The following is a 13,616-nucleotide window of genomic DNA, read 5'->3' as shown; positions in this document are numbered from 1 at the left end:
GAGGAAGGGGGGAAAGGAAGAAGGGAGGGAGGAAAAGGAAGGAAGGAAGATGGGAAGGGAGGGAGGGAAGTAAGGAAAGAAATGGTGAGGGAAGGGAACGAGGAAGAAAGGAAGAGGGAGGGAGGAAGGAAGAAAAGGGAAGAAAAGGAATGGAGGAAATGGAAGGAAGGAAAGTAAAAGGAAGGGAGGGAGGTAGAGTTTGAGAGGAAGGAAAGGAAGAGGAAAGGAGAAGAGAGGAAAGGAAGAAAGGAAAAATAAGGTAAGGAAAGGGAAGGAACAACAGGAAGAAAGGGAGGAAGGAAGGAAAAGAAAGGGAAGGAAGGATGAGGGAGGTCTGGAATTTAAGAGGAAGGAAAGGAGGGAAGGGAGGTCAGTCTGGCGTTTGAGAGGAAGGAAAGTTCAAGGGAGGGAGGTTGACCTTAAGAGGTAGGAAGAGAGCAGGGGAAAGAGGGAGGAAGGAGGAAGGGAGAGGAAGGAAGGAAAGTGGAAGAAGGAAGAGGGGAGAAAGAAAAGGAACAAAGGAAGGGGAAAGAAGAGAGAAAACTAGAGAAAATAAAGTAGAGGATATATAATGTTATGAAAAGTACCAACTCTTGATTTACAACCATTCATTTTGTGACTGAAGTTCTCACACTTAACAACTGTCCCCACAATTCCACAGTCGCACAATTAGGCTTCAGAAGCTTGGTCACCAACATGTATTCATGGTAGAGCAATTTTGCTGATGGTAAGGTAATTCCCACAACTTCACGTTCTGGAAGGAGCCTGCTCAAATGTCCAGGAGTAGAAATTCAACTCCGATGCTCCCCAGGATGAGTTCAGAACATGCTGTAATTCCTAATTGTATGGTTGATTTAATCTGCTCAGAAGTGTGTCAAATCGTCACTTCTTCCTCCGTGTCACTGAATGCGCAATTACAAGGAGGGGATGAATGGCAACCTTCCAGGGTGTGAACTACTCCTTATCCGGAGGGAATGTGATTCTACCAACTCAATAGAATTTGAACCTTTTCTCTCTCTCTCTCTTTCTCTCTTTCTCTCTCTCTTTCTCTTTCTCTCTCTCTCTCTGCCTGTCTCTGTCTCTCTGTCTCTCTCTCTGTCTCTCTTTCTCTTTCTGTCTCCCTCTCTCTCTGTCTCTGTGGTTTGTCTGTCTGTCTGTCTATCTATCTATCTATCTATCATCCATCCATCATCTATTTCCATCCATATCTCTCTCTCTCATCTATCTATCTATCTATCTATCTATCTATCTATCTATCTATCTATCTATCTATCTATCATCTATCATCTATCTATCATCTATCTATCATCCATCCATCATCTATCTATGTATCATCTATCTATCTATCATCCATCCATCATCTATCTCCATATCTCTCTCTCTCATCTATCATCTATCTATCATCTATCTATCTATCTATCTATCTATCTATCTATCTATCTATCTATCTATCTATCTATCTATCATTACCATCCATCCATCATCTACCTCCATCCATATCTCTCTCTCTCATCTATCTATCTATCTATCTATCTATCTATCTATCTATCTATCTATCTATCTATCTATCTATCTATCTATCTATCTATCTATCTATCTATCTATCTATCTATCTATCATCTATCATCTATCTAGTCCAAGGAATGGATTGTTACTAATGAATGGTTGCAAGTTGAGAACTACCTCTATTCCTGGTTCCCTGGAACCATCCAGATAATCCTTAGTTACTTCAAAAGATCCCTGATGAACAAGAGATACCTACTCTGTAGCTTCTCTGTGTCCTCAGCACTTACACATAAATCAGACAGATTCCATACATTTGGACCAGGCTTTCTGGATAAAGAGTTTAGCAGATCCTGCAACATGAGCAGCATTCACGTTGCCAGGAATGTGAGCGCCTCTGACCCAACTGTCTTGCAAATCCAGTGATCTTCAGGTGATCTTCAGCCAGCCACTGACCTTCCCTAGGTGGAGAAGTGGCTAGGGAAAGAGGAGGACCTTTTGACGGTGGAGATAGTGTCAGTGACATGTTTTACCACACCTATTTTCTGGCGGCAGCCATCGGTTTTCTCAGTTGTACCTCCCAAAGGGGAAGGCAAGACGACTCACCCACAGGTGTTTATATATCATTGTTCACCAACATTCCAGTTCCTTTGGAGAAGCTAAGTCCACCGCTTCATCAGCTCCTCCAAGGTCCGGTCGAGGGCGTCAAGGAAGAAGGAGAACCTCCGATCATGAAGATCTACCTTGTCGTTCTTGGCCTGCTGCTTCTGCTTAAAAATGAAGGTAAGCCCGTAGTACTGGATCAACACAGATTGATTGCCAAAGCTGGCTTTAGGCACCGATATAGTTACCCAACTCAAGTTTTGATCTGTTCATTGACCTATTTTATTTCAATCATAATGTCTTGGGAGAGGTAGGACATTTCAAGAGTTAGTTCCAGTTCTACCAGTTGTTCAGTTGCTAACTCATAGGCAACTCATGGAGCATAGCATGTCAAGAGGTCATGTCCTCCACTGGTTCTCAGAGTTTGCCCAAAATTGATGTTCCTTGCGTTGATGACACTATCTATCTCCTCCTCTGCCGTCTCCCTGCTCCTTTGGCTCCCAACATCGGTGAGTGTCTTCTCCAAGGAGTCCTCTCTCTCCCATTTGGTGGCCAAAGGAGTTGAGCTTCAGCATCTGTCCTTCCAAGGAACAGTCAAGATTGATTTCTTTTAGGATTGATTGATTGGACCTCGTGGCAGTCCAGGTTGAAGACTCTCAAGAAGCTTCTCAAACGTTAAAACAATTATTTATGTATTTATTGAATTTATATTGCTGCTTATTTGCCCATGGCGACTGGAGGTGGCTCACAGAATATAAAACCTCATTTAAAACAATAAAACTAATAAAAAGTAATCAAATAAATTATATAATACAGTATAATATAAATTAATATAATATAGTATAGTATAAATTAATATAGTATAAATTAATGTAATATAATATAGTATGGTATAATATAAATTAATATAATATAGTATAGTATAAATATAATATAGTATAGTATAAATTAATATAATATAATAATATATAATAATCTATAATATAGTATATTATAAATTAATATAAATTAATATAATATCATATAATATAATAATATATAATAATCTATAATATAATAATATAATATCATATAATATATTAATATATAATATAATATAATATAATATAATATAATATAATATAATATAATATAATATAATATAATATAATAATATAATATAATATAATATAATATAATATAATATAATATAATATAATATAATATAATATAATATAATATAATATAATATAATATAATATAATATAATATAATATAATATAATATAATATAATATAACATAACATAGTAATGTATATATGATACAATACCATACAATATAATATTGTCACCCCCCACCCACGCCCTGGTGCAGTGGTGGGTTTCAAAAACTTTTAGAACCTATTCTGTAGGTGTGGCCTGTTTTGTGGGAGTGGCTTGGCAGTCATGTGACTGGGTGGGTGTGGCCAACTTGTAAAATGTGGTGAAACTCACTTAACAACGCTCTTGCTTAGCAACCAAAATGTTGGCCCAGAAACTCTGGCATTTGAAGCATGCAAGTCTTAAAGCTGTCAAATTACAAGACCCTTGCACCCCTAACTCTTTAGAAAAAAACCCAGGGGTGTTCAAACTTGACAGCTTTAAGACTTGTGGACTTCAACTCCCAGAATTCCTCCTTCCCTCGCTCAGCTGCTATTGCCGGAGTGCTGCCAGGTCAAGCAAGGTTTTGGGAGGGACCATCCCTCCCCCTCCAGAAAGCCCATACCGGGAGAGAGGAAGTGGGCTGGTTTGAATGCTGGCGAACAGAGAGGGAGCCACCACGGAGAAGGCCCTTCTTCTGGGTCCCACCAGCTGTCTCTCCCTAAGGGATGGGACTGGGAATATTCCCTGCCTGTCTGCTCTGATGGGTCGGGTAGACGTGACCGCCAAGAGACGGACTCTCAGATCACCTGATCCCAAGCCATGAAGGGCTTTCAAGGTGACAACCAGCACCGATTTGCACTCAGAAGCAAATCGGCAACCAATGCAGCTCCTGCAGGAGAGGTGATTCATGTGCACATTGGGTCTACACCAGTGGTGAAATCTAATTTTTTTGCCCATTGATTCTGTGGGTGTGGCTTGGTTGAGGGGGGAGTCATGTGACTGGGTGGGCGTGGCCAACCTTTTTTCACTTTATAAAGTATTTTTTCCTGCCTATTTGCCTGAACCAGCAGGAAAAAAATGCTTTTTAAAAAAAGGGGGGGGAAGCTTCCGAGGATTGTGTGGACCAGCTGTCAGCTGCCCAATCATCGGAAGCTCTTTTCTTCACTTTTTAAAGCATTTTGTTCCTTGCCTATTTGCCCAAACTGGGGAGGGGGGATGCTTTAAAATGCAGCTGAGCCGCACGATCCTCGGAAGCTTTATTTAACTACGCATTCGCAGAACCAGTGACAATCGTCCCTACTGGTTCAGCCGAACCGGGAGGATTTTAGCCCTGGTCTAACACAAAATCATGGTGGCCGCTGCATTTTGCACCAACCGGAGCTTCCGGATATGATTGGAGGAAGCCATTTTGGAAAGTAAGTTCACCCTCTTTCTTCATGTGAGAATCTAAAATTCTTCAACTCAAAAACTTTGACATAGATTAAAAAAACCTTTAACAAGTATTACAAATAAAAATATGAAAGCTAATGCAAAGTAAAATAAAAAGTAAAAATAATGCATAAAAGATAGAAAAGTACCAAAAAATAAATAAATAACAATATTGTAAAGACAAAAAAGTGGTTTTATATGAAACAATAATTTCCCTGTTTGGCAGAATAATGAATTTATGTCTTTAGAGGCTACATTACCACTGTGAGCTTAGCTGGAATCCGTTGTATCCCAGCTGCTTGGCTCACCAGTTGACTGAAACCTTGGTTCTTACAGTCATCTTTTAAGGAACAGTTGTCTGGAGTACATGTGGGCAATCCCATGGTATTTCCTTTCTCTGGAGAGATTTCAGTGGCTACGATTTACTCTCTGACTGCTGATCTCAGCCATAATGCCATCCTCACTCCTACAGGGACATGTAGCTCACCATGTCCTCACCGGAAATCACAAATTGTGACGTAGACACAAATGACAACAGAACAACACTTTATACCAATTATCCTGATCGTAAGGTCCTAATACTCTGTGAAGGGATGCGATGGCTCAGTGGCTAAGTGGCTCAGTGGCTTGTCAATCAGAAATGTCAGCAGTTCGGTGGTATGAATCCCTAGCGCCACGTAACGGAGTGAGCTCCTGTGACTTGTCCCAGCTTCTTCCAACCTAGCAGTTCGAAAGCACGTAAAAAATGCAAGTAGAAAAATAGGAACCACTTTTGGTGGGAAAGTAACAGCGTTCTGTGCATCTTTGGCATTGAGTCATGCCGGCCACATGACCACGGAGATGCTTTTGGACAGCGCTGGCTCTTCGGCTTTGAAATGGAGATGAGCAGTGCCCCCTAGAGCCGGAAACAACTAGCACACACGTGGAGGGCAACATTAACCTTTACCTTAATACCCTGTGCCCTGGAGAAATGGAAGATTGAAGGTGAAAATTTAATAGAAACAAAGAAGATGAAGCAGCAGGAAGTACAAGTAAGCTGAAAATATAGACCAAGAAAGAAGAGAAAGAAAAACAAGAGACAAAATTGTGAGACCAACATCTGAGGCAGGCTGCGGAACTAAGGTAGGGATGTAGAGTAGGATATAAGTATCGTATTTTTCGGACTAGAAGACGCACCGGTGTATAAGATGCACCAAGATTTAGGAGAGGTAAGTAAGAAAAAATGTTTTTGCCTTTCCTGAGTCCCCAGCAGCACTCTGCAGGCTTCAGCAGGGCTGGGGCAAAGCAAACATGTCCCTGTTTTTGTCTTGGGAGCATTTTTGCCTTGACCCAGCCCTTCTGAAGCCTGCAGAGTGTTGCTGGGGGCTCAGAGAAGGCAAAAAAGACTTTGTTTTTTTGTAAAAAATGGCCCATTTTTTGCAAAAATGGGATGTGGGGAAGAGCTTCGGGAGGCCAAAAATGGCTGTATTCAGTTTATAAGACGCACCAACATTTCCACGTTCTTTTAGGGAGGGGGGAAGGTGCATCTTATACTCCGAAAAATAGGATAAATAGCAAAAGTCAATCAGAAAATGAAGCTTTACTTGGAACAGTTTGTATCCTGCGATGATACCTTTCTGTCCATGAAATATCCATATGGTAAGGCCACACTTGGAATACTGCATTCAGTTCTGGTCGCCACGATGTAGAAAAGATGTGGAGACTCTAGAAAGAGTGCAGAGAAGAGCAACAAAGAGGATTAGGGGACTGGAGACTAAAACATATGAAGAACGGTTGAAGGAACTGGGTAAGTCTAGTTTAATGAAAAGAAGGACTACGGGAGACATGATAGCAGTATTCCAATATCTCAGGGCCTTCCCCAAAGAAGAGGGAGTCAAGCTATTCTCCAAGGCACCTGAGGGTAGAACAAGAAGCAATGGGTGGAAACTAATCAAGGAGAGAAGCAACTTAGAACTGAGGAGAAACTTCCAGACAGTTAGAACAATTAATCAGTGGAACAGCTTGCCTCCAGAAGTTGTGAATGCCCCAACACTGGAAGTCTTTAAGAAGATGTTGGATAGCCATTTGTCTGAAACAATATAGGGTTTCCTGCCTAGGCAGGGGGTTGGACTAGAAGACCTCCAAGTTCCCTTCCAACTCTGCTATTCTATTCTATATCTGCCTCTCCCAGGTCCTTGGGAAGGGTTTGGTACATGGACAAAAGTGCCAAATCTAATCTGAACATCTGGCTGACTGTATAACCAACCAATGAATATATAATGATAGACGGGGTGAGCTTATTATCATGACTCAGTATAATAGCCTTATCTTGGGAAATTTTGAAAAATGAGATTACAAAAGCCCAGTCTAGCACAATACCAACGAAGAAGAAAAATAACAGCTCCCAAAAGAAACCAGCATGGCTGCATAAAAAACTCTCTGACAAATTGAAAGACAAAAAAGATAAATACAAAAAGTGGAAGGAGGGGGACATAACTAAGGCAGAATATCAGCAAATAGCCTGAGCCTGTAAAGATGAAGTGAGGAAAGCTAAGGCTCACAATGAAGAAAGGCTTGCCACAAAAGTAAAAAATAACAAAAAAAAGCTTCTTCCAACATGCTAAAAATAAGAAAAGAGTTAAGGAAACAATTGGTCCATTACTGGGAGAAAGTGGCAAGAAGGTGACAAGCAACAGGGAGGAAGCAGAACTATTTAACTCATGTTTTGCATCTGTCTTTCCACAAAGGGATAAAACAGTTCAACCTATCAAAAACAGCACCACAAAAATCAGATTAGGAACACAAATTGAAATAGGGAAGAAAATGGTAAGTGAGCACCTGTCTACCCTAGACGAGTTCAAATCACCAGGACCAGATGGATTACACCCCAGGGTTCTGAAGGAACTGGCAGATGAAATCTCAGAACCACTGAACTATATCTTTCAGAGATCCTGGAGCACTGGGGAACTACCAGAGGACTGGAAAAGAGCTGATGTGGTTCCCATCTTCAAAAAAGGGAAAAAAACCAGGTCTAGAAAACTACAGACCTATCAGCCTGACCTCAATATCAGGAAAGATTCTTGAAAAGATAATCAAGCAACGAATTAGCGAACACCTAGAAGCAAACAAAGTAATAGCCAAAAGCCAACATGGGTTTGTCAAAAACAGATCATGCCAGATTAATCTTATTGCATTCTTTGACAAAGTGACAAAATTAGTGGACCAGAGGAATGCCGTTCATATAGTTTACTTGGACTTCAGTAAGGCTTTTGATAAGGTAGACCATAACCTACTACTAGATAAAGTAGAAGAATGTGGGTTGGACAGCATCACCACCAGATGGATTCGTAACTGGCTGACCAACTGCACTCAACGTGTAGGGAGGTATGCAGTGGAGTACCCCAAGGCTCTGTTTTAGGCCCAGTACTCTACAACATCTTCATGAATGATTTGGATGAGGGAATAAATGGGGAACTCATCAAATTTGCAGATGACACCAAGCCGGCAAGAATAACCAACACTCCAGAAGATAGGCTAAAGATACAGAAGGATCTTGACAAACTTGAACATTGGGCACTATCTAACAAAATTAAATTCAATGGTGAAAAGAGTAAGGTTGTACATTTAGGCAAGAAAAACGAAATGCACAGGTACAGTATAGGTGGTACCTTGCTCAGTAGTAGTAACTGTGAAAGGGATCTTGGAGTCCTAGTGGACAACCATTTAAATATGAGCCAGCAGTGTGCAGCAGCTGCCAAAAAAGCTAACACAGTTCTAGGCTGCATCAACAGAGGGATACAATCAAGATCACATGAAGTGTTAATACCACTTTATAATGCTTTGGTAAGGCCACACTTGGAATATTTGCATTCAGTTTTGGTCACCACGATGTAAAAAAGATGTGGAGACTCTAGAAAGAGTGCAGAGAAGAGCAACAAAGATGATTAGGGGACTGGAGACTAAAACATATGAAGAACGGTTGCAGGAACTGGGTATGTCTAGTTTAATAGAAAGAAGGACTAGGGGAGACATGATAGCAGTGTTCCAGTATCTCAGGGGTTGCCACAAAGAAGAGGGAGTCAAGCTATTCTCCAAAGCACCTGAGGGTAGAACAAGAAGCAATGGGTGGAAACTAATCAAGGAGAGAAGCAACTTAGAACTGAGGAGAAACTTCCTGACAGTTAGAACAATTAATCAGTGGAACAGAAGTTGCCTCCAGAAGATGTGAATTCCGCAACACTGGAAGTCTTTAAGATGTTGGATAGCCATTTGTCTGAAACAGTATAGGGTTTCCTGCCTAGGCAGGGGGTTGGACTAGAAGACCTCCAAGATCCCTTCCAATTCTGCTATTGTATTGTATTGTTGAACCTTTTCAGCTTTTGCTTGCTGGTCTAGGATCAAAGTCAACACTTTATATTGTTGTTGTACTTTAAAACAGGATCAGCAGTTAAAGATGTTGAGCTTGCCAGCTGGAAAGCTGATAGGCTGCATTTGAGACCCGAGCTGAAAAGGTTTAAGATAAGGCTATTATACTCATTTGGGGATTCAGAGGCCAAATCACATCTGGAAATGTTGGGCATGGATATGTGCCAGATGTCGCTTTCCAGAGCTGAAACATTCTTTCTTTGTTCCCTCCTTCCTTCTTGCCTTCTGCAGTTTCCCCGCTGACCTGCTTCATCTGTGAAAACCAGTCCAGCAACCTGCAGTGCCTCCGTTTCAGAGAGTGCAGCGAGCATGAAGTGTTCTGTGTGACTGCCCTGGCCGCATATGAATTTGGTATGCTTCAGGCACCTGGTTGCTGACCAGCTGAGGTGAAAGTAATCTGGGCATCAGTTGTTTGGCATCCGTAGGGCTCCCTACCCCCAAATTAGAATTTTGCTGATTTTATCTGTGGTGCCTTTGATGAAAGGAAGGAGGGTAATGCCATTGTCCTGTTCTGTATCTCGGTTTTTTGGGGGAGTCTCCCTTTGGATTGGGTTGGTAATTGTTGGTAATTGCCTATGCCCCAAAATACAATTCACCATGGAAATAGAAGCAAACAAACAACTTCCCTTTCTGGATGTCCTAATCTACAAAAAAACCAATGCCTCCCTAGGACATATCATCTACCAGAAAAAAACGTACAACAACTGCTACCTAAACGCACAATCCCATCACCACTCTGCACAGATCAACTCTGTAGCCAATACCTTCATCTCCAGAACCAAACGCCTAGCCGATAAAGACCACCTGAAAACTGAATTACACACCCTCACAAACATATTAATCTCCAATGGATTCCAAAGAAAAACAATTACCAACCTAATCCAAACGGAGACTCCCCCCTAAAAATGAGACACAGAACAGGAAAACGGCATTGCCCTCCTCCCTTACATCAAAGGCACCACAGATAAAATCAGCAAAATTCTCCACAAACACAATATCAAGACAGCCTTCAACACTGACCAAAAAATAGCCAACATCTTAAAAAACCACAAAGACAAAATTCAGCTAGAAAACCAAGGAGTCTACGAAATCCCATGCAAAATCTGCCCTGCAACATACATAGGACAAACGAACAGGAGAATAAATGCACGCATCGCAGAACACAATACATCATATACATATACATACACACACACACATACACACACACACATACACACACATATATAGATGGATATAGATATGGATATAGATAGACAGACAGACAGACAGATAGACAGAGACACAGACAGAGAGAGAGACACACACACAGAGAAAGATTGAGTGAGAGAGTGAGAAAGAGAGTGAATGAGAAAAAGAGACAATGAGTGAGAGTGAGAGAGAGAGAAAGAGAGACAGAGATGGAGAGACACAGAGAGAGACAGAGAGAAAGAAAGAGAAAGAGAGGGACAGAGAAACAGAGAGAGAGAAAGAAACACAAAGAGAAAAGGAGAGAGAGAGAGAGCAAGAGAGTGAGTGAGAGAGAGAAGGAGAGAGAGAGAGGGAGAGAGAAAGAAAGAGACACACACACAAAGACACAGAGAGAGAGAGAGAGACAGAGAGAAATACACACACACAGAGAGAGAGAAAAAGATAGAGACAGATAGACAGACAGACAGACACACAAACACAGAGAAACACACACACACACAGAAAAACAGAGATAGAAAGAGAGATGGAGAGCAACAGAGAGAGAGAGACCCAGAGAGAGAAAAACAGAGATAGAGATAGAAATAGAGATAGAGATAGATAGATAGATAGATAGATAGATAGATAGAGGGAGAGAAAGAGAGAAAAAAGAGAGAGACCCAGATTATAGGGATCCAAGGCAGAAGAAGATACTAGACAGATTGGAAAAGCTGCGAGGTCCCTTCCAGCCCTATGTTCCATGCAGACTACCAATAGAATAACACAATAACCAACGAGTTGCAAGGGCCCTCACATGTTTTCCAGTCCTCCCTCTCAAGCAGGCGACCCTATGCCATTTCAGACAAATGGCTATCTAATCTCTTCTTGAAAACTTCCAGTGTTGGGGCATCCACTACTTCTGGAGGCAAGCTGATCCACTGGTTAATTGTCCTCATAGTCAGGGAATTTCTCCTTAGTTCTAGGTTGCTTCTCTCGGTGATAAGTTTCCACCCGGTGCTTCTTGTCCTGCCTTTGGAGGCTTTGGACAGTAGGCTGACCTCCTCTTCTCCATGACAGCCCCTCAAAAGATAGTCCCTCCAAGTGAGGCCCCTTGGAGGTTTCTCTGTGTCCTCCTCAGGGTCACCTGAGTGGTGCAAATGGGTGTGGAGCCTTCTTGGAACTGCTGAAAGGACTTTGTGTTGTGGACTGGAGATAGATGATATTGTATCTCTCCCCCTTTGTTGAGAGAGGGCTGTTCAGTTTGGACATAGATGTCCTCTTTGACCCCTCTTTCAAACCAGGTGACCCCCGAGGGCACAAAAAAACCTCCAGGTGCCTCAACGACCCTCTAAAAGGATACAAATGACCAGCTGTCTGCAAGGAGTATAAAACCTTCCATTCCCCACCATCCAGTCAGAGCAGAAGAAGCTTCTTGGGTGAGAAGCGAAACATCTTCAAAACAAAAAAACAAACAAACAAACAAGAGAGTCCAGTTGCCTCCTGAAAAAACACTTTTGGGATAACCATGATCTTGATGACTGGGAATCTTTACAGAGTGTTGGTAGATGTCTGTCTTCTCTTCTTTAAACTAAACACTCCCAGTTATTTTCATCATTCTTCACAGGATAGTTGGGTTCTCCAAACACATCACTAACTAGTCCTCCCCTGATCCCCTCTTCTTTGTGGCAGCCCCTCAAATATTAGAAGACAGCTATCATGTCGCCACTAGTCCTAAGGAAAAGAAGGACTAGGAGTGACATGGCAGCAGTCTTCCAATATTTGAGGGGCTGCCACAAAGAAGAGGGGGTCAACCTATTCTCCAAAGCACCTGGAGGAAGAACAAGAAGTAGTGGATGCAAACTAATCAAGAAGAGAAGCAACTTGGAATTAAGGAGAAACTTCCTAACAGTCACAACAATCAACCAGTGGAACAGAAGTTGCCTCCAGAAGTTGTGAATGCTTCAATAATGGAGGTTTTCAGGAAGAGGTTGAACAACTATTTGTTTGAAATGGTATAGGGTTTCCTGCTTCAGCAAGGGGTTGGAGTAGAAGACCTCCAAAGACCCTTCTACCTCTGTTTATTGTCTTCAAATTGTGTGGAATTGCTGTCAATAAACTCAATCCCTGTAGTCATGTTGAAGCATTTGTACTCAAAATATATCAATTTATCTCATTCTCAGCTTCTTCCTTGTGTCCTTCAGGTATGATGACTGTCAAAAAGAGAATCACCAAGAGATGCTCATCCTTTTGCCCAGATTTTCAGATGGTGTTGGGCTTTGCTTCATTTGGGACCTCTTGCTGCCAGCAATCCTGGTGCAATATTTGGGGATCTCTAGGGGAGAGGAATGCCACTCAATGATCGGAATGCCCAACCATTGTCCTGACCAAATCTTCTGATGACAGAACTTGAAGAAGAGTAAGAAGTTACCAACAAAGGACAGGGGCTTCTTGGCTTTCATCTCTTCGCAGGGGTTCCAGGAGTGGGACGCAGGGTGAAGAGATGGAGCCAAATCTTCTGAGCTTATGCAGAACGTCTCCAGAACAAGTCCCATCTCCTCATTTTGCAATTTGTGTTTTTATAAATAGGCAAATGTTATGAGAGTTATGTAGTAGATTTACCTTTGTCTAATATCTCCACTTTGTGATATCCCATGTCCAAAATGGTCTACCATAGCTGCCATTCAAAGAAGTTATGAAATCTTGCATCAAAAAAAATATTCTATGGTAGTTTCTCCCACTCATTGAAGCTCTGAAATTTGGGGGTCTCATATCCCAAATGATCTACAATTTCTTCTCCCACTCAAACAGGTTATGAAATTTAGGGTCTCATGTCAAAACGGATCTAGGATAACTTCTCCCATTCAAGGAAGCTCTGAATTTTTTTTACAATGAAAAGTTGAATTTTGTACAGTTAACATGGTTATATTATGTCAGATACTGAGGTTGATGTAGCATCTTTCTTCCTCTCGATAATAACATTATTTTGTAAAACTGGCTTAATTAAAAATAACTTCCTACTTGGATGTACACAAAGGGCATCATTAATCACATTTTCTTCTTTGGTAATGTTTTTCCCCCTCCCCCACACACTTTCCAAGATGCGTTAATGATGGTTCTATTCACCTGGCGTGGAAAGGACACAACTGCAAGTCTTTAGGGAAAAACGAACCCTAGGCGAATCTGATGACAATCAACCCTGGTCAGCAGCAACAGGATTGCAAGCCTGGATGTGAGAGGATGTGGTTGTGGCTACTTAGAAGGTCACCATGTGGTGTGATCTTGTGGGACATTTTAATCAAATAATATTTTAATCCTTATACTGTCTCCATCTTTCCTTAAATATTAACAGAATCCATAATTGTATTAATATTTAAGGGAATACATAATCC

The 13,616-nt window shown here is 41.4% G+C and overlaps 1 protein-coding gene across 1 annotated transcript; it reads left to right on the top strand.

The window, feature by feature from the left end:
- The first annotated feature begins 2,153 nt into the window (after positions 1 to 2,153).
- On the top strand, positions 2,154 to 13,228 carry LOC309392099 (lymphocyte antigen 6E-like). The gene is made up of 3 exons (XM_081953075.1): positions 2,154 to 2,286; positions 9,292 to 9,411; positions 12,429 to 13,228. The coding sequence occupies exons 1-3, from the start codon at positions 2,235 to 2,237 to the stop codon at positions 12,584 to 12,586; spliced, it is 330 nt and encodes a 109-aa protein (XP_081809201.1). The 5' UTR covers positions 2,154 to 2,234; the 3' UTR covers positions 12,587 to 13,228.
- The last annotated feature ends 388 nt before the right edge of the window (positions 13,229 to 13,616 follow it).

This window comes from Natrix helvetica, assembly GCF_964273705.1.
Source record: "Natrix helvetica genome assembly, chromosome: 4".
Lineage (NCBI taxonomy): Eukaryota > Metazoa > Chordata > Lepidosauria > Squamata > Natricidae > Natrix > Natrix helvetica.
This window is presented reverse-complemented; position numbering and strand designations above follow the sequence as displayed.